General features: G+C 34.7%; 3 protein-coding genes across 7 annotated transcripts; 1 reads left to right on the top strand and 2 right to left on the bottom strand.

Annotated features, from left to right (window-relative positions):
* The first annotated feature begins 570 nt into the window (after positions 1-570).
* On the top strand, positions 571-2,489 carry LOC130726405 (probable E3 ubiquitin-protein ligase XERICO). 3 transcript variants are annotated; one of them, XM_057577662.1, is made up of 3 exons: positions 571-729; positions 1,307-1,523; positions 1,602-2,489. In XM_057577662.1, the coding sequence occupies exon 3, from the start codon at positions 1,756-1,758 to the stop codon at positions 2,218-2,220; it is 465 nt and encodes a 154-aa protein (XP_057433645.1). In that variant the 5' UTR covers positions 571-729; positions 1,307-1,523; positions 1,602-1,755; the 3' UTR covers positions 2,221-2,489. The 3 variants fall into 3 exon arrangements, with proteins under 3 accessions (XP_057433645.1, XP_057433644.1, XP_057433646.1); XM_057577663.1 differs by having other exon boundaries at positions 578-729; positions 1,310-1,523; XM_057577661.1 differs by lacking the exon at positions 1,307-1,523 and having other exon boundaries at positions 576-729.
* A 1,551-nt stretch (positions 2,490-4,040) lies between these two features.
* On the bottom strand, positions 4,041-9,176 carry LOC130723930 (zinc finger protein CONSTANS-LIKE 9). Its single transcript, XM_057575081.1, has 6 exons — positions 8,921-9,176; positions 7,527-8,256; positions 6,652-6,879; positions 5,330-5,634; positions 4,809-4,941; positions 4,041-4,672 (listed from the first exon to the last, which is right to left on the bottom strand). The coding sequence occupies exons 2-5, from the start codon at positions 8,094-8,096 to the stop codon at positions 4,812-4,814; spliced, it is 1,233 nt and encodes a 410-aa protein (XP_057431064.1). The 5' UTR covers positions 8,097-8,256; positions 8,921-9,176; the 3' UTR covers positions 4,041-4,672; positions 4,809-4,811.
* Positions 9,177-16,333: 7,157 nt separating this feature from the next.
* LOC130722944 (pentatricopeptide repeat-containing protein At1g79540) lies at positions 16,334-23,308 on the bottom strand. 3 transcript variants are annotated; one of them, XM_057573841.1, is made up of 5 exons: positions 20,800-23,308; positions 19,670-19,934; positions 19,413-19,582; positions 16,921-17,000; positions 16,334-16,805 (listed from the first exon to the last, which is right to left on the bottom strand). In XM_057573841.1, the coding sequence occupies exon 1, from the start codon at positions 23,219-23,221 to the stop codon at positions 20,927-20,929; it is 2,295 nt and encodes a 764-aa protein (XP_057429824.1). In that variant the 5' UTR covers positions 23,222-23,308; the 3' UTR covers positions 16,334-16,805; positions 16,921-17,000; positions 19,413-19,582; positions 19,670-19,934; positions 20,800-20,926. The 3 variants fall into 3 exon arrangements, with proteins under 3 accessions (XP_057429824.1, XP_057429823.1, XP_057429825.1); XM_057573840.1 differs by having other exon boundaries at positions 20,825-23,308; XM_057573842.1 differs by lacking the exon at positions 19,670-19,934 and having other exon boundaries at positions 20,825-23,308.
* Positions 23,309-23,668: the final 360 nt, after the last annotated feature.

Genomic DNA, 23,668 nt, shown 5'->3' with positions numbered 1-23,668 from the left:
TTTCTCCCATGTATTGCAAATATTATTTTAGAGAAGTTATCAAAAATAGTATGATCTAAAAACTGATTATTTTAAGAAAAAATATGTTGAAAAAGATGTACTCAAACTCATGAATAAGTTATTAAAAATGATTTTTTAATTAAAAAGTAAATTTTGTTTAAAAAAACTAGAACAAAACGTGCTCTAAAAGCATATTCTGATGAGAGTACATATTAGAACAAGTGAATACAGTGTGAACTCGAACACATCATACTTAACAATGTCAAACTCAGATAAATACAAGTAAATAATTAAAATTACAATGGTCCCATCCATGCATAAATATAACAATCTCAATTGGTGTATCACAAAATAATAACAACACTCATATGCGTCTGGTTCTCATTTTGTTTTTCTTTTCCAATCATATCACATATCAAATTTATTATTTTCTCATATTTAAGTTACCAACAAAAACCAAAAAAGGGTTAACTGTGGTCAAGTCTCTTTGCCCAGAAAATAAGGTCCTTTTAACCATGGTTAAGGACTGAGGTTACACCAGAGATAATCATTTCGTGTTCTCTAGTATAAAGCAAAGAGAGAAGAATGAAAAGAGGCTCTGCATCATCCACTCCAACACAACATGAGATGATGAAACTCACATCATATGGAACCTGATAACAAGCTGTTCCTTCTTCTGATACATTTTTCACTTCATCAACATTACACCAATCCTCATACCCTCTTTTGGTAAGTTCCAAAAATGCATTCTTTTTTATCTTTCTCAATTGGGTGTTTAATTTTTTTATCCTAATTTAGCATCTTATCTTGTAGATATATCATTCTTTTGTCCTCTGTTTTTTTTTTTTTGCTTCATAAAGTTTTTGTTTTTGGTAGATTTTGTTGATGAAGAAGCTACTCAATGCTTAAAATTTTACCTTGTTTGGTCAATTTGCAATCTCAAAACCTTTACATCAAATTACAAGCTGGTTAGGTTTTCAGAAATTGTTGTGCAGTGTGTTGTTTGATTATGCTTGTTTTCTGTCTTATAGGAAAGACACAGAAAGCATGTTCTTTGTTTTAATTATCTTAGATTTTGGGGATTGGTTCTCTAATTTAGGTTTGTAGGGGTGCATACTTTCACCCTAATTTTCTCTCTATGTTGTAGCTAGTTCATCCTTGGTAAAAAGAGACAGCTTTTCATGTTGAACAACAAATTGAATTTCCCCTTTTACTTTCAATGGAATCATGTGCCTATTTCCTTATCCAAATTTCTGGTATCTTGGAAATTGTTGTTTCATTCTTCTTCATCCATAATTTATTTTAGTAGGAAACTTGTGAACTATGGATCCCAAGAAAACCAACTAGTTACTCAGGATTTAAGCGCCTGCAGTCGGGAATCCCTACATTCACCTAGTCAGCTAAAAAAAATTTGAAGCCATGTCTAGCGTTCGATTTTGATAAAAAAGTATGAGTTGATTGATCTTAATTGTACGGCCCAGATATTGTGAACTCGTGAATGTAGGGTATTCTCGACTCTTCAGGTAACCCAAATCCGATTTAAGCTTGCTCTTTTTGTTCAATCTATGATTGATTAATCAACATGTGATTTGTTTTTGCAGGTAACACATCAATCAAAAAGGGACTTGCATAGTTTCCACTTTCCATTGGTAAAATTTGACATAGAAATTCTTTCTTCCTATATCCCTTATTTCCTTGCATTGTTGACTATTTTGAGCCACAACATTTGCAACACAATTTGTTTAAGTGACCAAAATGGGCCTATCAAGTCTCCCAGCACCTTCTGAAGGAGTGTTATGTATAATTCTGGTGAACACTGCAATGTCAATATCTATAGTTAAAGCCATTTTTAGGACATTCCTTCACATTGTTGGTATCCATGTTTCATCACCCTCCCCTCCAACAGAAAACTCCCAAAACCCACCTGATCCATCTGAGTTCCAATATCTCAGTCCCTCAGAGGGTTTCATTGAAGACTTCAGAAGCAAGACACCAACGCTTAGGTTTGAGAGTGTGTGTAGCAGTTGCAAACAACAACCTGAACATGAGTGTTCAGTGTGTCTCACTAAATTTGAACCAGAATCAGAGATAAACTGTTTACCTTGTGGCCATCTCTTCCATAAAGCATGCTTGGAGAAATGGTTGGACTATTGGAACATTACGTGCCCACTTTGCAGGACTCCCTTAATGCCTGAAGATGATGCATCTTGCTTTTGGTAAGCAATGAGTGATCATGCTAAATAGAATAAGAGAGTTTAATGTACAGTGTAGGGTGTACATATTTGTGACAATTTTGATGTTCTCATGGAGCTGACTTATAGAGTCAATTTAACCTTTTGCTCTTTATGATGTAGAGCTTGTAGAGGGTTTTGTTCTTAGTTTCTCTGTACCTGGTGGATATAATTTCTGGTTGGTTAGTTGTGTTTGATTCTGGTAAGTAGACATTGTAGCAATACACGTGGGATTCAAGTGAGAGGATTTCATGTTCAGTTGTTTACCGATTAGTGTGAATATCTACGGTAAGGGAGTTAGTCACAGCTTTTGGCGGTGGACACCATGAACTCCAAAAAAAGAAAAAACTCATTTCAGTAGATTCTGACTTCTTTAATTAATTATGAGGAAATAGAAAATAACCCGAACATGCTACAAATATTATGATGTACAAATTAATAAGAGGAATGTCCTTTTTTATAATAAGCTGCAGTCCGTTTAAGCATGTGAAACATGTTCATTGGGGATGTTTTTATTTCCAGTCCCAATATTTGGACATGCACGTTTTTATTTTCATTGTGATGATCTTGAGGAGATTGATATCTCCTTATGACAGAGCTTCCATTGACAAATTGTGGAAGTTTGATATTTACTTGAATGGTGAAAATTGAGGCGAATGGGCTCACTCAGCCTTAAGAATAAGAAATTTTTTCTTCATGATATCATTCTCGTCACTCTTTCATTTCAATACCTGAGTCACTGCACCTTGTGATCTCAACATGGTTTCAAAGCGGTATCATCCTTTGTGACCCGTGTCATCACAATCTCATTGTTAAGCTTCTCAAAATTTGAAGCTTTGTTATAAAAATGGTGTTTCTTTTTGCAATTTTTTCTCAAGTGACGACATAGATGACGAGATTGATGATGAGGAAGACAATCATCAATATGATAGCGATGAAAATCATCGAGATGAAGATAATTATTGGGATGACCTTAAGGAGAACGGTATCTCCTTATGACAAAGCTTCCAATGCAAATTGTGGAAGTTTTTTTGAAACAAATTGTGAAAATGGGGATGAATGCGCTCGCTCAGCCTTAAAAGCAAGATGTTTTTTCTTCACAACGAATGCGCTTGCTTGACCATATGAGCAAGAAGACTTTGGGCTCACTCAACCTTATGAGCAGGAAGTTTGTCTTTATGATGTATAAACTCACTAAACCTTCAGAGCAAGAAAACTTGAAGATGGTGTTTCAATCTCTCATATCAATTTTTTTTTTGGCAAGTTGGGCATTTGAAACTTGCTTGCTCCAACATGAGGGGGTATTGGAGAATCTGGATAAGGGAACTAAATCACTATACCCAGATTAGAAAAATATGTTATGGGTAATCGGGAAACTTTGTAATTAGGACTATATTGTTAGATTAAAAATATATGCCAATCGTTTCCATATATTCCTTGATATATTTACCTATTTAATTAGATATAGGTGATACTTGTATGAATAAGGACTAGTATTTTATCATTATCAATAGATACCCTAGTTGAGAAGGAGTAAGAGTGTACACATCTTCTGATAAGACTTGGGTTGAACTAGAGATTAATGCAACCAACTGCAAGCATGAGGGTACAATTCCCCCAGGTTAGAAGATATAAGTCCTGGTTGTACTCGGGATACACTAGTTGAGAAGCATGTTTCATAATTCAACCAGGTAGGAAGGTACACGCCATGCAATTGAAGTGCATCAACACCACCCAAATAAAATACCATATCACAAACAAAACTCGTATCGGTACATATCCAAGTATAAAAAATAAGATTGCTATCAATTCAGCACACACAGTATCCCATTCTATACATACACCATTGAATTTACAATTTGTCTTGACATCAAAATCGTGGGGAAATTTATACATCTAACTGATACACGTTGATTGTGTGCTATACAATCAAAACATTACCATTTACAACCGTGTAGTTTATCTGGAACGGTCAAATTAAGCCACTTTCTCATGTAACATGTGACTATACCGCAGTGAGTTTACATAAACCACATGGCAAACATAGAGGGAAGTTTACATAACCACATGGCAAACAATATAGATCATGGTTAAGGCCAAAGACATTGATGACTTTTGAATTCTTACAGAAGAATTAAGAAGCAGAAGTTGCCAAGTCAAGCTGGTTTGGTTTGAAGTTAGAAAGTATTAAAACGGGAAAATAATAAATCCCAAGGCACTTTTCGTTGAAATGGCAAGTTGTTACGTCCACAAAACGTGCATCGGGATGTGTTATTTTTCCGTTTTCATACTTTCTAACTTTAAACCAAACGGACTATAACAGAGGCATTGCCTGAAGAGGACACTTTGTGATCATGCCATGTCAGCTCCTGAGCTTACACTGTTGAACACAGCCTTGTTGAAAATCCTTTTTTCTCCTCCTTGTTGCAAAATCTAGTGCCCTGTGATAAAATCAGTTAGCTTGTAATTTCAGGGAGAAAGAATGCATTAAATTTTGATCCGTTTTTCAGGTAACTGTTTTTTTTTTTTTCATCTAACTGTTTCTTTCTTTTTATATAACATGGTTAAGAGTTGTACCTTTCAGTAGCTTCTGGTTGGGCTCAAAGGGTCATAATCATAGGTTTCCCCGGCTTTCACAAACCGGCCCTTCTCGCGCCTTCGAACATCAGCCCTAGCCTTGCGAGAGGCATACCTCACTCTTTTGTCGAACCTAATAACATGATGATGAAAATTGATGTTAAATCAACTAAAGTGTAAAGAGGATACATGCTTTGATGTTTGGAAAGTTAGGAAAGAGCTATCTAGCTTGATAGCAAAGATAGTAACCCAATAATAAAAAATTGAGACCAGAACAGAGAACTCATTTGTATGCAGACCAAAGAACACTTGTGGAGTTTATCAAGATTTTTTTAGCTCCAATGAGTGTTCTTCGGTCTGTATCTGTACAGGCTAAAAGTCAATAATCAATTATGGCTATTGCAACAACTGCCAATATTTAACCAACACGGTTGCCAGTGAATAGCAGAGCAAAAGTATACAGATTGAGAGAAAAGAAACAGAAAGAAGAAGAAGAATTTCTATTTATTGTGACTACTTACTTGCGTGTCTTCTTTTTCTCCTTATAACGCATGACAGCATTACTGCGGTTGGCCGAATGTTGGTTACTCTCAGAACAAGGTGTAAACCACGGAGGTTCTCCCATGGGAAGCATTGAAGAAGCCCCACAATCTTGATGGTCGCCGCCGCTGATCTCTTCATTAATGCCAGAAAATGAAAGGTTTGATTGGCCATGCCTCGGCGTAAAACACAGAATTGGCTCGGTCTTAGCGCTCCATGCGGAATCTGCAGATGCTGTATTGCTGCATGCTGGTTGCACTGCATTGACCTGTCCATTGTATGACCCCTGGAGACAAAAGTTAGATCTGAAAATAAGTATACAGTAAATGAAATGTTACAGAAGAATTATTTATTTTACAACACTCTTTTAAGTGTTGAAAGAAAGAACCAGTGAGAGAAACTGTGAGAGCGTGATGACTAATGATGTTTTAATGATAGAGCTTGATGATAATGAATCAAAGGAAGGACAATTGCAACCTAGTAATCAGAAACTATCTTAGAAGTTAGAACCTCACCACTAGCAAATCAACATAATTACAACTAAATGAGTGCTAATATTGTAATAGAAATGTTAATGTTCAAATAGTGAGCAAATTTTGCTGAAAATGAAGCCATCAAATTGAACCTAGCTTCCTTCTTCTTCCTTCCACATTAAACCATTAGCTATTGCACCGTTTAATTACATGAGATGCATATTTAAGAGTTTTAAGATGAAAAATGTCTCAAAAGGACTGGGAAGAAAAGAAGGAGAAAAAGAAGTTTTTAAGACCTAAGAATTTTGCAATAGCTTCAATTTGCAAAATATACAACAGTGTGTAGACCAAGAATCACATTCCAACGCCAAGAGACTAAAGTTGAACCAAAATAAACAAGGCAGGAAAACATACTAAGTATGTATGTATATATCATACAAGAAGAATTTTAAGATAAGTCATTGAAAGGGAAAGTAAGAAGAGATGCAAGAAGAAAAGCGGGGGGGGGGGGGGGGGGAGAAACAAGAAAATGTGACTTAAATCCTTTACCAAATAATAGTACAAAGGATAATTAATAATTAAAGTCACAAAGGAGCGTGCTTATGATGCAACGTGCCTGAAAATCCCTTTTCTGACTGAGCATAGATTTTAATTCATATGGTTAATATATTCAGAAGAACAAATGCACACAATTGAATATACAAGAATATCATTGATGCAGCATATGGAGCATTTTTTTTAAAGAGACATATGGAGCATATTAACATATCATGCTCCAACAATAGAAAAGCCAAAATTATCACAAGCAAAGGGTAAGAAGAGTTTAGCACCTCTGCAGCAATACCATCCTGACAATTAGAATCTCCAGGAGACACATCCTTTTCCCCAAACAAGCTATCAAATCCACCATTTTCGAAAAGCGATTCAGAATGAGTGAGGGCCATACCAAAAAGTTCTTCGTAGTTCTCAAAATTTAGATCGACTTCATCCATGTTGAAATCACCATACAGATCATCATCTTCACGTATTGAAGCGCATTTTGTAGCATGACAGTATAACTGCAGATCAACTATGAGAGATTAGCTATGCAATCTGATGAAAGTATGAGAACTTTAATATAGAAAACTAAACTCATAAGTAATGGACTAATTGTTGGCACAATTAGATACAAAAGCCTTTTAACTAAGCTATTCACATGAAAGAAATATGCTAATTCCAACTTCTCATTTGAGTACAAAAAACTAATAAATCAGGAATGCTAAAACTATCTGCAACAAAAGTACACCTTAGAATGCGAAACAATACATACGTAGGCAGAAGCAGCCAAAGCAAGCAAGCAGCTTTCATAAGAATTGAGAATTCAACCAAATGAATTATGACACAGGAAAATGTAGTGCATGTTTGGATACATGGAGGGAAACCATAGCGAGGCCAAAATTATGGTGGACAGTCGTAAAAGCTAATGGAAGTTGCTTCTGTTCACCGTGATTTTCGCTTGGCCCTGGTTTTTCACTGTTACCCAAACATGCATGATGTGGTTGGCAAAAAACTGCTTAGAAAAATCAACCCATTGTCCGCAATTGCGGCCACATCAACCTTCATTGGTCCGCAATTCCACAACGATGCGGAAACCGCAACCGCAATTTAAAACCTTATGAGACTCGTGACGAAAATCGGAAAATGAAAATATGACATTCAACTATACCTTTGGCAGATATTCATTTGAAGGTCCAGCTGGCTGGTCCTGAACACGAGGTTCAGAGCTTAACTCAGGCTTTGAAGATGTACCAATCCAGCGCTTATCCGAACCAGGTAAATCAGTACCTTGATCTGAACCAGACACATTCTGGTTTTCTGGAGGAACCCAACCATTCTCGCCACGGTTCTCATTAATACTCATCAAACCAAGTTCTTGCTCACATGTAGAGTCGCTCATAGAAGGGATATCATCCACAAATGACCATATAGAAGATAGCTCAGATGCTGCGGGGCATCCAGAGTAGCAATTGATTGGTTGCCTCTTATGTGTTGAAGATGTAGAGGCACCGTGACCCACCCAGTCACAATTCTGACAAAGTGAAACTTTCTCTTCAGTGCACCTTACAAAGGCAGGTTGTGAATTGCATCTCTCACATAAAAGGGTCCTTGAATGCCGCCTTGAAAGGGCGTTCGCGGAATGAACATTTCGATCGCATGACAAGCATAAGCACGCAGCGTCAGAGCGGCAGTACACCATGGACCTCTGGTCCCCACAAAAATCACACATATAACCCATCTTAAACTGGCTTTTTTCTTGGCTCCTTAATCTGTACTAAGGAAGCTCCAATTAGTAAGAATCTGTAGAAGCTACAATTTCTTTTGAAAAACAGAACCTCTCCCGACTGAATCCAGATTCTAATAAAGAAAGGAGAATTTCAATACTGTGAATTCAGCAACTGCAAGGAAACAAACAAGTAAGCATTTTAATAAGATCAATAATTAGGAATGTAAATAGAAAAAAAATTGGAAATTCTACTTCCAACTATGAAAATTGTGTAGATGCCATAGCAAGTAAAAAAAACTCAGCACGAAATTACACAGCAGCAAATGATGATTTTGTGATGATAATAATAATAGACAACAGTATCTGATTATAATTGGTGAGAAGAACCAGCAAAGGCTCTTTGATTAGAAAATAAAAACTAGTTCATAGATCAAGTTAACTCTGCAATTCCATCATCATAAAAGCCAATAAAAACCAAATTCAGACAAAAAAAAATTATAGGATAAATTTTTAGTGGCAGATCAATTCTAAATAATAAAAAATATCAGCAAAAATCACTAACACAGAATCATATACCCACAAAAAAAAATTGTACAAAAAAATATACCCACAAAAAGAAAAGAAAAAAGACACAGAGACAACAAGAGTAACATATCTTATATCTAATTCAATCACCACATAGAGAAGAATTACATAAAAAGTCTTCAATTTATTAAGAGCTCATAAAAAGTTTCATCCCAGAAAACATCAACTTTCCAGAAACAACAAAAAAGCACAAAAATTCATTTTCCTAAAACATGTAAAAGCAGAGGTATAGCACATGTGAAGAAAATTACCTTATGGCAAGGAAGACAGAGAGGACAAGATCGGTTAGCAAAGGGTGTTTGCTTTTTCAGGAACTTTTTTATGCAAAACCTGAAAGCAAAGCAAGAAGCAGCTGAATTTTTCAGGTTGGATTCAGAGAGAAGAGAAACCTGAGATAGATAAGAAAGAAGGAAAGAAAGGGAAGATAGATAGAGAGATAGATATAGTTCAGATATAGGGCGGAGAGATGAGGAGAAAGAAGTAAGAATAATAATGCAAAGTAGCAAATGGTGTTGTTTGATATGTTAACTGTTAAGTGTTAACGTGACATAAGCAAAGCTGATAAAAAGTGCAACCAAAAGAGTAAAAAAATATAATGGAAGTGGGACCATGTCCTTTTCATAGTGAAAGGAAAAGGTTAGGACTTAGGACTTTCCTTTTTCTCGGCTCTTCACATGAGAAATTGCAATCACTGCTGCTATTTATATAAAATATCTCATGCACTTTGCACTTTTCTCTGTCTGTGTTCCTGTGATATATTGTAATTGTAGTTGTGTACCATGTCATTGATGCTCTTTTTTTAACTATTCATTTGTTTTATTGGTAATTTTAAGTGATCCGCCCATTAATTTTGTTTAATAATAACTTTTGTTTGAAATCAGAGTAGGGATTCACGACAACAACAGTGACTAATCTCTCATTCATGCATGCTTAGCTAGTCACAAAATATACTTCATTTACATGGGTAAGTATTAAACTCCTTAGAGTAAAAAAATAAGGTGAATAACTACTGCGTCGTGGTTACAATTAATATTTAGTACATATTATTTATTAAATTATGGGTGACCTCTAATATGCACCACTTTTAGAGTGGTGCAATATTACACCACTTTTTTTTAACCTGGTATAACAGGTCAACACATTTTTTTAAATAAATTTAATATATAACAAATTTTTAATGATATTTTTTTAAAAAAAAATTAATGTGTTGACCTGTTATAACCGGTCAATGTAAGTAGTGTAAAATTGCACCACTCGAAAAGTGGTGCATATTAGGGAGTCCCAAAATTATGATATTCAACATTGATAACAGAGACTAATTTATTATTACGAGTATTTGTTTTAAGTGATAAACGACTAGCCACAAAATGTGCATCATTTATATACAATAAATTAAACTTCTCATCTTATGATTAAGTACCAAGGTGACATTGTGTTGTAATTCCATTATTATAATTAATATTTAGTACATCTTATTTATAATAAATATTTTCACTCTAAAAATACATATATATATAGTTCATAAATTAAGAAAACTTCTCTACAAATAAAAGAATATATTGTAAATGGCATGCACTGGGTACTAGTTGTGAAAACATGAGTTATGGGTGCATAAGTTTTTAACGTGGTCGACCTCATAATCACTCATTTCTAATACTGTTTTAATATGCTAAAATTAATTTTCTTTAAAGAAACACTTTAACTAGTTTGGTGTACACAAAGCCTTATTTTATAATATTGTATTACATCAATTAATAAATAGTCATTGAAAGGTTGAACTTTTCTGAAAAGTGCATCACATGCTGCAGGTTGAGGTGGACAAAGGGTAACAGTGTTTGTGTTTGTGACCCTTTTTACAAATATTTTTTTTCTTCGCCTCACAGTTAGGCTTTTCAGACTTTGGCGGCAAGTTTAGTCATCCATGGATTTGTGGGTTCTTGGTTGGTTTCGTAACCCCACAGCAATTACTTGCTCAATTATTTATTTTGGATATTAAATAGGTTTGGTTCTATGTTCATAATCTCCACCCAACTTTAATTAACGTATTTATGAGAAAATGTTGTACTAAGCCTTCCATTGAGATTATCATTATAACATTTACCTCTCACTATTATTTAATCAGGTTTTAACCATCATTATTTTATTAGGTACATTGAAATGCCCTATAAAATTTATCGTTATCAAAGTCGTGTATAGACATGTTAAGGTCTAAAGTGAATTTCTTTTGATAAAAATATTAAAAAAAATTAATACATCATATAAAGTATTAACTTTTTATCTTTATCTTTTGTTTAAACTTTGGTATCATATATCTCATTTAATAATTCACTTCAAGTTAAAAACAATGAAAAAAAAAATTAATTAAAAATAATGAGTGAAGAGCAAACTTGTACAATATTATAAATATATAAGTTATAAAAAATTATGAGTAAATACAAATTAATTTTTTATTTTATGAATGTAAAAATAATGAATATTTTATTTATTAGTTTTTCGAAAAATGTAAATTTATTAATACAAAACACTATTACTACTATAATTGTCAAAGTTGCACTTTCCAATTCTCACGTTGCATTACCCACATTACAATTAATATGACATGCTTTTTCATTGTCTCATTACTTCTCTTCAATCTCAATAATATATACTATATAGTATTAATATTTTGGGGCCTAAGCCAATTTCCTATATGACATTGGTCACGCCACGACCCTTATCAGTTGCGTACTTGTGTTAAATGCTTGCTGGAACAATTTTAACGCTATGAAAATCCTACTTGAATCGAACAAAATTCCTTTGAGAATACTTGTAATTAAAAAATAATAATAAGAGAATCTCCAATGCAAGGTTCTTAGTTCTTATTTTTGAGTTAAGAACTAAGAACTAAAAACTTTACCATTGGAGGTGCTGACATAGAGCTCTTAGTTCTTAAAAATAAGAACTCAGTTCTTATATAAGGAGTTTTACTATTTGAGTTCTTAGCTTAAAATATTAATTATTTCTCTTTCATCCAAATTATTACTTTGTTATTTTATGAGTTTTGTTTTTTACTTTATGAAAATAAAAAGTATAAATAATGTGGTTGGTGGGACTAAATAAATAGTGGTAAGAACTAAGAACTCATGGTTGGAGCAAAATTGCTTGAGAGTTGCTTAAGCACATGTGGCAATACAGGCCAACATGAATAGTGCTAAGAACTAAGAGCATCTTTATCCATCACATTCACTAGAGTGTCTACACTTCATTCTTTACAATTTTTCATAGTGCCACATCATCTAAACCACTTACTAATTTTTTACTCCAACCAAAAAACTCTTAAAAGTTTCTCTTGTAGACCCCACAATCAACTACATACTTTGGGTGATTAAATGATAAGCAAATATAATAATATTTTATATGAACATATTTATGAGAGAGAAGTGTCGCCAATCAAAAAAAAATGAGAGAGAAGTTTCTACACTACCACACCCAAATTGGACATGGTGGGAGAACAATTTCTCTCTAATGGTGTAAGACACTAGTGAGAGAATCTCTTTAGTGTGAGACACTTCCATTGAAGATGCTCTAATAAATAAAAACTAGCATTGGAGATGCTATAATAACCTTTATCTAAATCTTAAATGCACAACTTCCCATTTAATGGTGTGCATGTTTACTTTCTTATGCAAAATTAAATCTTTAAAATGTTTGTTGATTTTTTAATTAAATTGAAAATACATTTAGAATTCTATTTGATGAAATTGCACTAACCTCATCTTAAATTTATCATTGTTGTATTGTCCTTCCCTCTATAATTAGTTTGTCATGCACTAATAATTCTTATTTTTTGGAAGACATTGTAGTTATCACCCCTTATGTTTATCAATAGTGCAATAACCTTCCTAAGATTCATTATTATTACACTCAATATTATCTTTTTGCGTATTTAAGTGAGTTGAAGTCTCATATTGATTAAGAATGGGTGAAGTGAGAAGACTTTATAAGAGATGTGACATATAAACCCAGAACATTGAGATTTTGGGTAGAGATGTTGCGTCGGGTACTTCCGGTATCTTATTTTTTTTAACCCATGGGCCTCATTGTCTCCCTAACAAGTGGTATCAGAGTTAAAGTGTGACAAATAATAATTCCTTGCATTGAAAGTCTTCATCGCGACGTATCTCGTTGACACAGTGAAGCGATGGTAGTGCAAGTGCAGTTAAATTATGCAAAGAGGGCATGATTATATGGCGGTGACTTGAACTTGAGGAGTCTCATGGAGGTGAGCTTCCGTTGAGGAGAGCATGATAATGTAGTGGTGACTCACACTTGAGGGAGAAAATGGTTGGAATTCAAGTGTGTGCTTTAGTCTCACATTGGTTAAAAGAATGAATGAGGTAAAAACTTTATTAAAGATACAACTCATAAACTCATGCTTTGAGATTTTGAGTAAAAATATGGTATCCGAATATATTTATTTTGTTTCCTTGATGAGTTCACTCTATCTCTCCAATATATCTCTCAATTATATTCGAAATAGTTGGTGAGTAATGAAAGGTGAATACATTTTAGAGAAGTCAGTGTAATAATAATAAATTTGAAGGAAACCATTACAATTTTAAACATGGGCAATAAAATGTGACACATACCTTAACTAATATCCACTAGGTCGACAACCCTCGAGTCATCTGATAATATTATTAAATACTGAATAGGTTGTGATTACCTCATCTATATTATATTTTGCTTTTGCTTTTATCAAATAAAGAAAATAAGATGAAATTAACAATAATTGAACTTACACATCAAATATCATGGTCGGTTAATTAATTTATTTGCTAAATTTATATAAAACAGGGAGCGCTATTCGACTTAATGCAAAGTCCGCATATCTCTATTTTTTTTTTCCTCAAGTGCCCTTAGCTTCAGTATTTGGCTATTTGCTAAAAGACAATTTCATAGTTTGGTCATCAAAATTCAGAGTTGGACTTAAATTTAAGTATGCGCAAATTTTCTTATTTATTGTCCATTTTGTCATCTTGAGTTACGAATAAATCACAACAAATGATTATGTAATTTTTTTACCAATAATTCAATTAATTTCATCAATTTGTTATGTTATAATTATTTAAATTTTAAAATATTCTAAATAGAAAATAAAAAGATAATTATATGTATATGTGTATAAAATTTTACACAATCATTCTCAGTAAAAATAAATTAAATACATATTCTTATGACTATTCTTTGTTCTTCATGGTCTAATTGTTTATATTACTATTTTCCATGAGTAATGATATATACACACCTCATTTTTGAAACACTTCATTTCCACCTCTTTTTATTTCTATCTCTCTCATCTTATCATCTATCACATTTAATACTTTCTCTCTCTTACTTTTTCTTTTCTTCCTATCTCTCTCTTCATTCCACCTCTCTCCACCTCTCTTAGAAGTGTGAAGATAACATTATTGATATTCCATAGTTCAATTTCATCATATTATCTTGAGTTATCTTTTCAAAAAGAAAAAAAATGTTCAAATTCCACTCTCTTGACCAATCAATTATATCATGTGTCCTTTTTCAAACCACTAACTAAATAATTATCAATTTTCTCCCTGTTATAAATGGATAATTTAAAAAGCTGATATCCTCAAAAAGAAAATAAAAAACGAGGTTGTTTCAAAAAAGTATTAAGGAATGTTTAAACTTTGAGCTAAAGAAATATACTTGAGAATTTATTCATCTTAACAGTAATAATGTAGAAATCCCAGAATTTATTCATATTAAATTATTTAAAAAATCAGTGGTACGAATCTGTAAATAGCGTGATTGTGGAGAGGCTTTAGGGGAATTTAACGAAAAGTTGCACTTTTTGTGATGGTGGGGTTGGATCTTTCAGATCTTTTGAATTGAGTGTGGATTGAGTGGGTTTTGTAAGATATTTTGAAATTACCAGTAAGATCCAAAAATGCCTTATCTGTGCAAACAGTTTCTTAGGATTTGTTTTTTTCCAACTCGTGCTCTCTCCACTACATCTATCGTTTCTCCTCTTTCAGTGCCACTTGTTACATGTTGCTTTTCTTGAACTGACACTAGGTCTTCGTTTCCAAGCTGGAATTTCAGATCTTTTCTTTTTCACGACATGGGAAAGACATTGAAAAGTTACAAGATATTTATATGATATTTTGCTTAAGGAAAATACAATAGTATAAATTAACTTTTTCTGGGTAATTTGTAGAGTATATTTCCTTTGGATAAATAATTATTGTGGTGTTCTAGCTGGCCGAAATAGTCATTAGACTCGATATAGTCTTGATCAGTCTATAGGACTCAATCAAGTGAACATCGTGTTGGTTGGGAAGAACGACCAAATCGAGATTTATCTCGTCCAACAGTTGGTCGAGCAAAAATAGAGCCAGCATGATTAAACATGTAAAGGTTTTCCCAAGTGTAGTCATTACGTAAAAAGTTCTCCATGATGACTTCACCAAGACTCATTGCTTCAATCATAGATCACACCGAACTCTACAAATACATGTTTGAACATGCTGACAATCCAACTCCTCAAGAAAAAATAGGAAACACTTTGATGTAGATTCACCTCCAAAGAAACATTCATTTGGAATGCCTCAATTTGAACATGCTGAGAATCCAACTCCTCAAAGAAAAAATTGGAAATATATTCCAATGTTAGGCAAATTTTAGAATTAGCAACGAATCAATAACTTGAAAAGGTCAGCTTAGATTCATTTGCCTACTTAATACGTGCAAAACATAAGAATGAGTTAGATAGAGAACTCCAAACAAAATCAAAATGAATCACAACCAAACCATGGCATACCAAACCCAAGTTATCTTTTTGAAGAAAGAATTATACATCTAAAAGTGCAAGAAAGCATATGATGACATATGTTCATATTAGATTTAGACAGTGAAGTTGACATATGTTCATGTACTTACGTTAACAGATAGCAAGATTTTAAGGTTTAAGAACACAAAAAGCTTGCCCCCACCCAAGCATCATGCTTTTAATCACACAGACACAACTTACAACATTGGAGGGAGATGGCTAGCAATGCAAAGCTGCACCAGCATGAACATCGTCAACTAAACCTGATGAGAAGGGAATTTCTGGGATCTTGGCCAGGTGGAATGCACAGTGAGAACAGTGCCTGGTCCAATCTGTGGTGGTGCGGCCTGAAGCGTGGCAATAGGGGTCAAAGGAGGTGGTGTGGCCTGAAGCATGGTGATGTAGGTCGATTGAGGTGGTGGGCTGGATCTTGCCTGGGAATGAATCCCCAATGGCTTCCAATTCAATGGGGAGGTAAATCTCTAATTGATCCCAATTCACGGGGATAATTTTGCATTTCATAAAATATGTGGACTACAGTAGAAATGAATCACAAAACAAAACCAAAAATGGACATAAGCCTGTTATAACCGGTCTAAACAACTTGTGTAAGTTTGCACTTTGCACATCTTTTCTATTTGTGCACCTTAGATGGAGCCATGGCTTTATTGCTCAAGAAGCCATGAAAATATCGATAAACCATGTTCCTAGGGGTAGCAAAACATTCTAACTTGTCTAGCACTAAAATCAGTGATACCATGGAGACGTATTCAAAATGCAACACTTAGTTTGTAGACATGCATAACTGACGCAGGCACAGAAAGACATATAATTATGGCAAAAGGAGATAATACTTCTTTCTCTTCAACGCAAGTCAATTTTACACAAATTTAGTTTAACAAATGGATGATCTGACTGCCTTTAATATTGGGTACTATCTACAGGGAGACCATTTCTTTCCCCTCAATGGCTAATTTACATTTGCAGGCATCTTTCAATATATCATGGGGTAGAAAAGAAATTAACATGTGAAGTAACCGAAGGTAGGTGGAAAAGCAAAACCTAACTTTTTTTTCTATTGAAAAGAAATGGAAAAACACCCTTCTTTGACTGGCATCTTTCAGGCAGGCCAATATTTCTTTGAGGTCTGAAAATTATTTCTATTTGATCATTTTCACCCTTGAGATGGTTAGGAAGAGTTTCTTCCCCTTTTACGTTCTCTGTTCTCCAACATGGAGGAAGTTGATATTCGGGGCTTCAGGGCCAAGGAAAAATCAGGGAAGGTTGGTGCTATTTCCATGATCCTGTAATGAAAAATGACAAAGTATGTTATAGTCCTCTCACTTCTTGTTAATTAACCATGAATAATTATGAAACTGCAGTTAGGCAACAATTTCTCATGCAATCTGGAAAGTTTACCTCTCGTAACAATACAGATCACAGTTTTATTTGCACCTTGCTTGAAGTATCCTTAGGGATTTCCTCATAGTGGTGGATTTCTGCACCATGACTGCCAGTTAGATAGGGCATAATAATACAGCATAAGACCAACAATAGTACTTATTATAATTTGAGAGGCCTAACTCTACTCTAAAAGCTAGCTCAGAGTGAGGGTAGCTCTACCCTTTATAAGGAGTAAGGACCATCTTGGCGATATCTCAAGACTCTAGTTAATGTGAGACTTCTCAAGGGTACTCTACACTAAAAAATGACAAGTACATAAAAACAGTGGAGAACCATGACTGATATATGTTCTTCAAAAACTTAGGTATTTGAAAAACTAAAATAAAATGAAATAAAATAACTTATCACTCAATCTCTCTTAAAATGTGCCTAACAGGATCTTTTGAGATAATTAGTTCATGACTCATGTCACATCTTTGGCGACTCCATTCCTCCAATAAAAACAAAAGGTTGAATTTTAGCAGAGAATTTTGTAAAGCCATTGTTCACGCTCCAAGCTCAAGCAACTCTTCTCAAGGGGGGGAGTATTAGAAATATAGAAAATCATTCATGCGTTTTCACTTAACAGTTTAACCTTTGAGTTTTGAGATAATTAGTTCATGACAGAAGAAGAAAATGATGGAAATGGGAGTGCATTAGGAAATGATGGAACATAGTTTCATATTTATTCAACCACAGGTCGTGGCAGCATATGCTAAAAGCCTAAAACTATTCAACTTTCTGAGGTGTGCCATTACATTTGACAGAAAGGAAGAATGATTTACTTCTTGATGATGTGAATAATTTTTCCTGCAGTTTATTAGTTAATATAGTAAATAATGAGACCATAAGATATTGCTAAAATATTACAAGCCTTATACACACACATCTGTGATCCTTGATAGCCAATGGGAGATTAGAGAATCATTACAAACTTTCACTCAAATTATACTGACTATGGCGAGGGCAAAATCATTTTTCTTCCAGGGTGAAATTAGGGAAAAAACTTTCACAGGTAAGATACTAAAAGAAACTCATGATCACAGGGATGCCAAATACAAGGTGTTTCACAATTTCAAACAAAGAATGAATTTGAAAAATGCTCAATTAACAGATAGAATAGTTAATAATGATATTTAACCCGGCAAACCTATATTAACTAGGAATTCTGGTAGAATGAATCATATCTTAAAATAATGGATACTTTATATGTAAACTCAAGTTGTTTATTATACATATACATAAGAATCAACACTGGCATAAAATATGATGCTATTAATTTAAAATGACTTCTAATCTCATCAGCTAGACTCCATTTTTTTTTTCAGAAAAAGCCTTTCTTAAATAGAAACTGAACCCAATGTTATCAGAAGTATTTTTATAATGACAAGTCATAAAAAATCATAGTGACAAATGGAATTAAGAGTATTTTTACATACACAATCACATACTGTCATGTATATTCCAGGGTTTTTATAATTTCCCTTCTTTGGTTGAGTATTTCATAAACTAAGTTGAATCCTATCAGCTAATCAATCACACTCTATTCCAATATAACTGTGTGTTAAGGGCTTTTTTATGTCAGTGGGAGGAGTAAATTATATGTTTGACCATTCATCTTTTGATCTGATGATCAGGACTTTATTCCTCACTCTCACATAAAGGCTCTATGACATGTTATGCACACACACTCACACAATCTCATTCCAAAGCTAGTTCTCTATAGACTAAAACTTAAATCTGACAATACATCGTGCCAAAGAATACTATATTAACAGGAAATTTTTTATAGCAGATAAAATAAGAAAATCAATATTTATATTTATCTCCCAGACTCTGAAGATTCGTGCATAATATAAATGCATACTATTTAAATGAAAGACATAATGAAATAGTTCTCAGGGACTCATAATACAATTACTAGATTACCTAAAATGTAACAAACATCTAATATGTGATATAATATTATGGTCCAAGAATATCAAAGGAAGGCATTTGGATTTTATTAATAGCAGTGGTAGAATATTTGATCATCGTGATCTGTCACAAAATTAGGAACAGCTTAGGTAAATAATTTGTTAGATTTCAGCAACTACTGAAAATCATATCTGCTATAAACAATTAACCAAACATCCCATTAACAAGTTCACCCTAAAATTGGTATTCTAAGAAACATAAAGATTCAATCACCTCTCAATTTTCTAGACAAACTCCATATTATGCCCCGCTTGAAAGAACTTATTTGATTTTATATTATAGCATAAAACACTTATACAAGTGTTTGGGAGAGCTTATATAAATAGCTTATGACCTACTTATAAGCTGTTTTGTGGCAGGATTGTCTAAATTGGAGGCCTGGACTAATCTATTCCAATGTATTTAGCTGTTTGATATAATAAGCAGTGAGAGATTGAAGGACGGGGAAACAAATTTGTTGACATGTACCAAAGTTTTGTAGTATTACTTACCTTCTGATAATTTCAGTTCAGTTGATAACCATCAGTGGATGATCTCGGAAGCAGTAAGAAAATAGCCTGTAATAGTAATAGTATCGACATCAAGTGCAAAACTGACAACACCACATACCAAGCACTAGACATGGTTGTTCCGGTAGAAAGTGATTTCAGTGTAGAACCTCCTGCAGATGAAATCACATGACACCGATAAGTCCATAAATTAGAGTAACTTATTCATAATAAAGTAATTTTTTGTGGCTAAAACTAACCATGATGGGTAGTAGTACTTTTTCTTTTTGTTCTTGTAATTGTAGGACCTTCTTGGCCAGCCATAACAACAACACGTGTTCTAAGAGTGGATAAACGTTCCACTATATTCTTGGTTAAATAATCACCAAGTTGCAGAGCAAAATCAACAGGTTTAGGAATCCTAAGACTGGGAACATGTACTGAAACTTTCCCGATTCTCCCCTGCTTCCCTCTAATTTCACCAGAGTCCTTTGAAGTTGACACCAGGCAGCCCATGGCTGAATGCTGCTGGTACAAAATAAGATACAGTGAGTAGAATCTCACTATTTCAGTGAGTAAAGTGAGTTTCTATTGTCTCTGAATTCAAGGTGTACAAACTAAACAATTAAGTGTTGGGGATACAGTTCCCCCATGTGACAAAAAATGTTGATTCATGATATTGAAGTTCTAAGACTTCAGAGAACACGTACAAGGAAGCTGAGAGATTATCACTAAAAAGCCATTAACATGACTACTCAAATGCCCAACCGATTAAAAAGTGGTACTGAGTCAAAGAGGTGAAAGTGGAACAATAAAAAGAAGAAAAGGAAAAGGTGAAAGTCTTGCGCTGTCCAAGCAAAGCATCATAATTAGTGATGGCTAGACTAGATGCTGGTTGTACTGTGGCCCAGCATTATTCAGAAAATATATTTTCAGTCTATGTAAGTAATTTAAAATTTGAAGAAAACCCATCAAGTTAGTCATACATTCTCAAATGCCACAACAGGTTCTGCACAAATGAACCAATACATTCCCATAAAACAGATGCCAGCAAGGGAAGAAGGACGAACTTACAAAAGCCCGAGGAAAAAAGTAATTCTGGATATTTCAGGTCAAATAGAAACCAAGTGACATCGGGAGTGTCTATTTCGTCATAATCATACAAGCTCAGCTTCCCAATCTCTTAAAGCTCAAGTTCTCAAAACAACTTTCATAATCTTCAAAATATAGTAAGTGATGAAGAAAATTTAGAAATACAAAGTGTCTATATTTGTGTTAATTCTAGGTCAACCATTTCTCAAGCAAAAATTTTAAGGCAGCATGCGAGAATATACACTTCAATTGATCCCTATAGTAACTCTGGAAAGGCATAATTTAAAATTTAACATACATGTATTGTGAGGATTAAGAGGCACCTTTAGATCATCTGAAAGTGTAGCAACTCTCCTGATTCACGATCATTTTCCTTAATGGGGATATTCACTGAAGAACCAAACGAAGAAACTCACTCATCTGGATCAATCAGTGTTATCTTCTGAGAACAATTTTACTGCTTTCCCTTCCTGTAATTGTTGTAAAAGGGATATTGTCTGGCGATACTGATATTTATGTAAACGGTATCCACGAGATTTCATCCTTCCTATGAGATCAATGGCGTACTTCCTTTTATCTTGGGAAACCAGAAGACATTCGAGGAGCTCTTTACAAATTTTTGGCCCCAACTCAAAACCTTTGTCAAGACTGTAAAGAAAAATGACTACTGCATCATACAGATTCCGTTTCGCACAGAGACCAGAGATCAAATGCACACAGCTTGTAGGATTGATATTGATATTAAACTCATCAAGAACAGAAAATATAATCAACGCTTCATCAACTTTTTTGGCCTGACAGAATCCAATAAGCAGAATTGAATATGGAGCTAAATTAAAATCTCTAAACCTGAAGTCTAGTTCTAATAAACCTCGAATTGCTCGTTCCACTTCTCCTTTCATAAAATATTCCTCCAAAGCATTGATCGAATCATTATCGCGACCAGGAAGGCTCTTCAAATATTCCAAATAAAGACTGAAGGCCAGTGAAATCTTCTTCCCTCTACACAACCAAGTCATAAGCGCTTTATAAACTGCAAAGCTAGGTTCACACACATGCTTCAGCATGTGATCACGAATCTTAAAGGCATCCTCTTCTCTTTCAACCCTGTAAAGTCCATCAATAAGTGTCCCATAAGTGACAGAATCAGGTGAAAGCCCCTTGAGTTGCAGATCCTTGAAAAGCTTGAAAGCACCATTCATGTTGCCAGCCTTGCAAAAGCTGTTGATAAGAATGTTGTATGTCTTAATGTCAGGCACAACCCCACTATCAGCTAGTTGAGTGAGAAGCTTGTAAGCATTCAAAGTTTGTCCTGCCTCACACATGTGCTCCACCTTCTTCTGGAGACTGACACTATCAGAAACATGATCAGAACCCTGAGCAAGCCGGAAGAATAATGAAGGACTTTTCCCAATCTCCATCTTATAAAATAGAAGGTGTGCCTCGTCAAGTTTACCAGCCTTGCACAGTCCATTTATAAGGGCGTTGAAGGTCACAGCTGAAGGAAAACAACCAAGCTTCTCCATCTGATTAAACATTTCCTGTGCCTCCCTAACCATTCCTTTCTTACACATTTCACAGATGAGAATGGTATGCGTGCAAGTGTCATGTAACCCATCATGCCCAGAAATCTCAACGTGAAGAGATCGTGCGTGATCCAATTGACCAATGTCACAAAAACCTTTAATTATTGCATTGTAACAATGAGCATCAGGAAGAAGGCCTCTCTGAATCATCTCGGCAAACATCTTAACAGCTTCACCAACCCTTCCCTCATTTGACAGACCACGTAGCATAATGGCATACAAAATGACATCTGGCAGAATGCCCCCCTTAATCATCCTCCCATACAACGAATGTGCTTCATTATATCTCCTAGCCTTAAAAAAACCATCAATCAGAGAACTATAGCCACTTAATCGAATACCACGCCCATCTCTCTCCAACAATCGCAGAAGTGAAACTGCTTCCTCCAATTTGCCCTGCTTGCAAAACCCATTAAGCAAAACATTAAACGTGGCCAAATCACGCTGGAACCCTCTTTCTTTCATCGTGTTAAACAACTTGTGCGCCTCATCCACATTCTTCCCCCGACACAGACCAGAAATAATAGTGGTAAACGTGACAGCGGTCGGAGACAGATTATTCAGCTCCATCTCATGGAGCATATCAAGTGCACTCTTAATGTTCCCATCTTTACAGTACCCATCAATCAACAGATTATAAGTATAATCAGTAGGTAAACAATTGGACTTGAGCATCATATTATACAGCGCGCGAGCCAGCAAAAAAATGCCTCTACTCAACACAGCTCTCAAAAGGGTGTTATATGCATGAGCATCAGGCTCACAATCTAACTCACGCATTCTACCAAATGCCTCTAATGCCTCATGAATAAGACCCATTTTGCAATACCCCCTAATCAAAAACCTAACAGATTCAGAAGTGATTACAACACCAGATTTCTTAAGAAGCTGAAGAGCTTCCCAGTAAAGAGAGAGCCAGTTGGCAGTGCAGAGGGACTCAGTTACCGTGTTATAGGGCTCGGGAATGCGAAGGGTCTCGAACTTGAGCGCAACCCAGATGCAGAAACGAAGATCCAGCTGCGGCGGCGGGATTGGATCGGAGACACGTTCATCGGAGGTGGAGGCGGTGGTGGAGAGCGTTCTGTGAGCGCGGCGGAACACGCGGGGAAGCTCGAATGCTTTCCTCAGCGACATGGAGATGGAGAAGGACAAGAATCTGGGTGTTGTGTAGCATACGGTGTTTGTGTTTCAAGGGTTTTAGTGTCTCCACGGAAAGGTAACAAGATTTCTGGTTTCATCAACTACTTATTGGTGATGAATGAAGTTTTCAAAAAAAAATTATTATTATTATTATTATACAGTAAAAATAGATTTTCATTTTTTTGGAAAAACCAAATGATTATAAAAGTAGATTTTCATAAATAATTTTGCAGCATAAAAAAATAAAAAACATACACAATGTTTTAAAATTCGGAACCTTTCAAAAAAAAATCGGTAATTAACTCAATCGAACTATTGTTGGTAAGTAGCTTAACTAGTGATCGCTAGTTGAATCGGTTAAATGAGATTGGATGTCTCACGCAATAGGAGATATTTTTCAAGATAAGTTATATATCTAAAGTTAGCTCTTACTTTTTTTTT

The sequence above is a fragment of the Lotus japonicus genome, chromosome 6, assembly GCF_012489685.1.
Source record: "Lotus japonicus ecotype B-129 chromosome 6, LjGifu_v1.2".
Classification (NCBI taxonomy): Eukaryota; Viridiplantae; Streptophyta; class Magnoliopsida; order Fabales; family Fabaceae; genus Lotus; species Lotus japonicus.
Note: the sequence above shows the minus strand (reverse complement) of the source record. Positions and strands in the feature narration are given on the sequence as shown.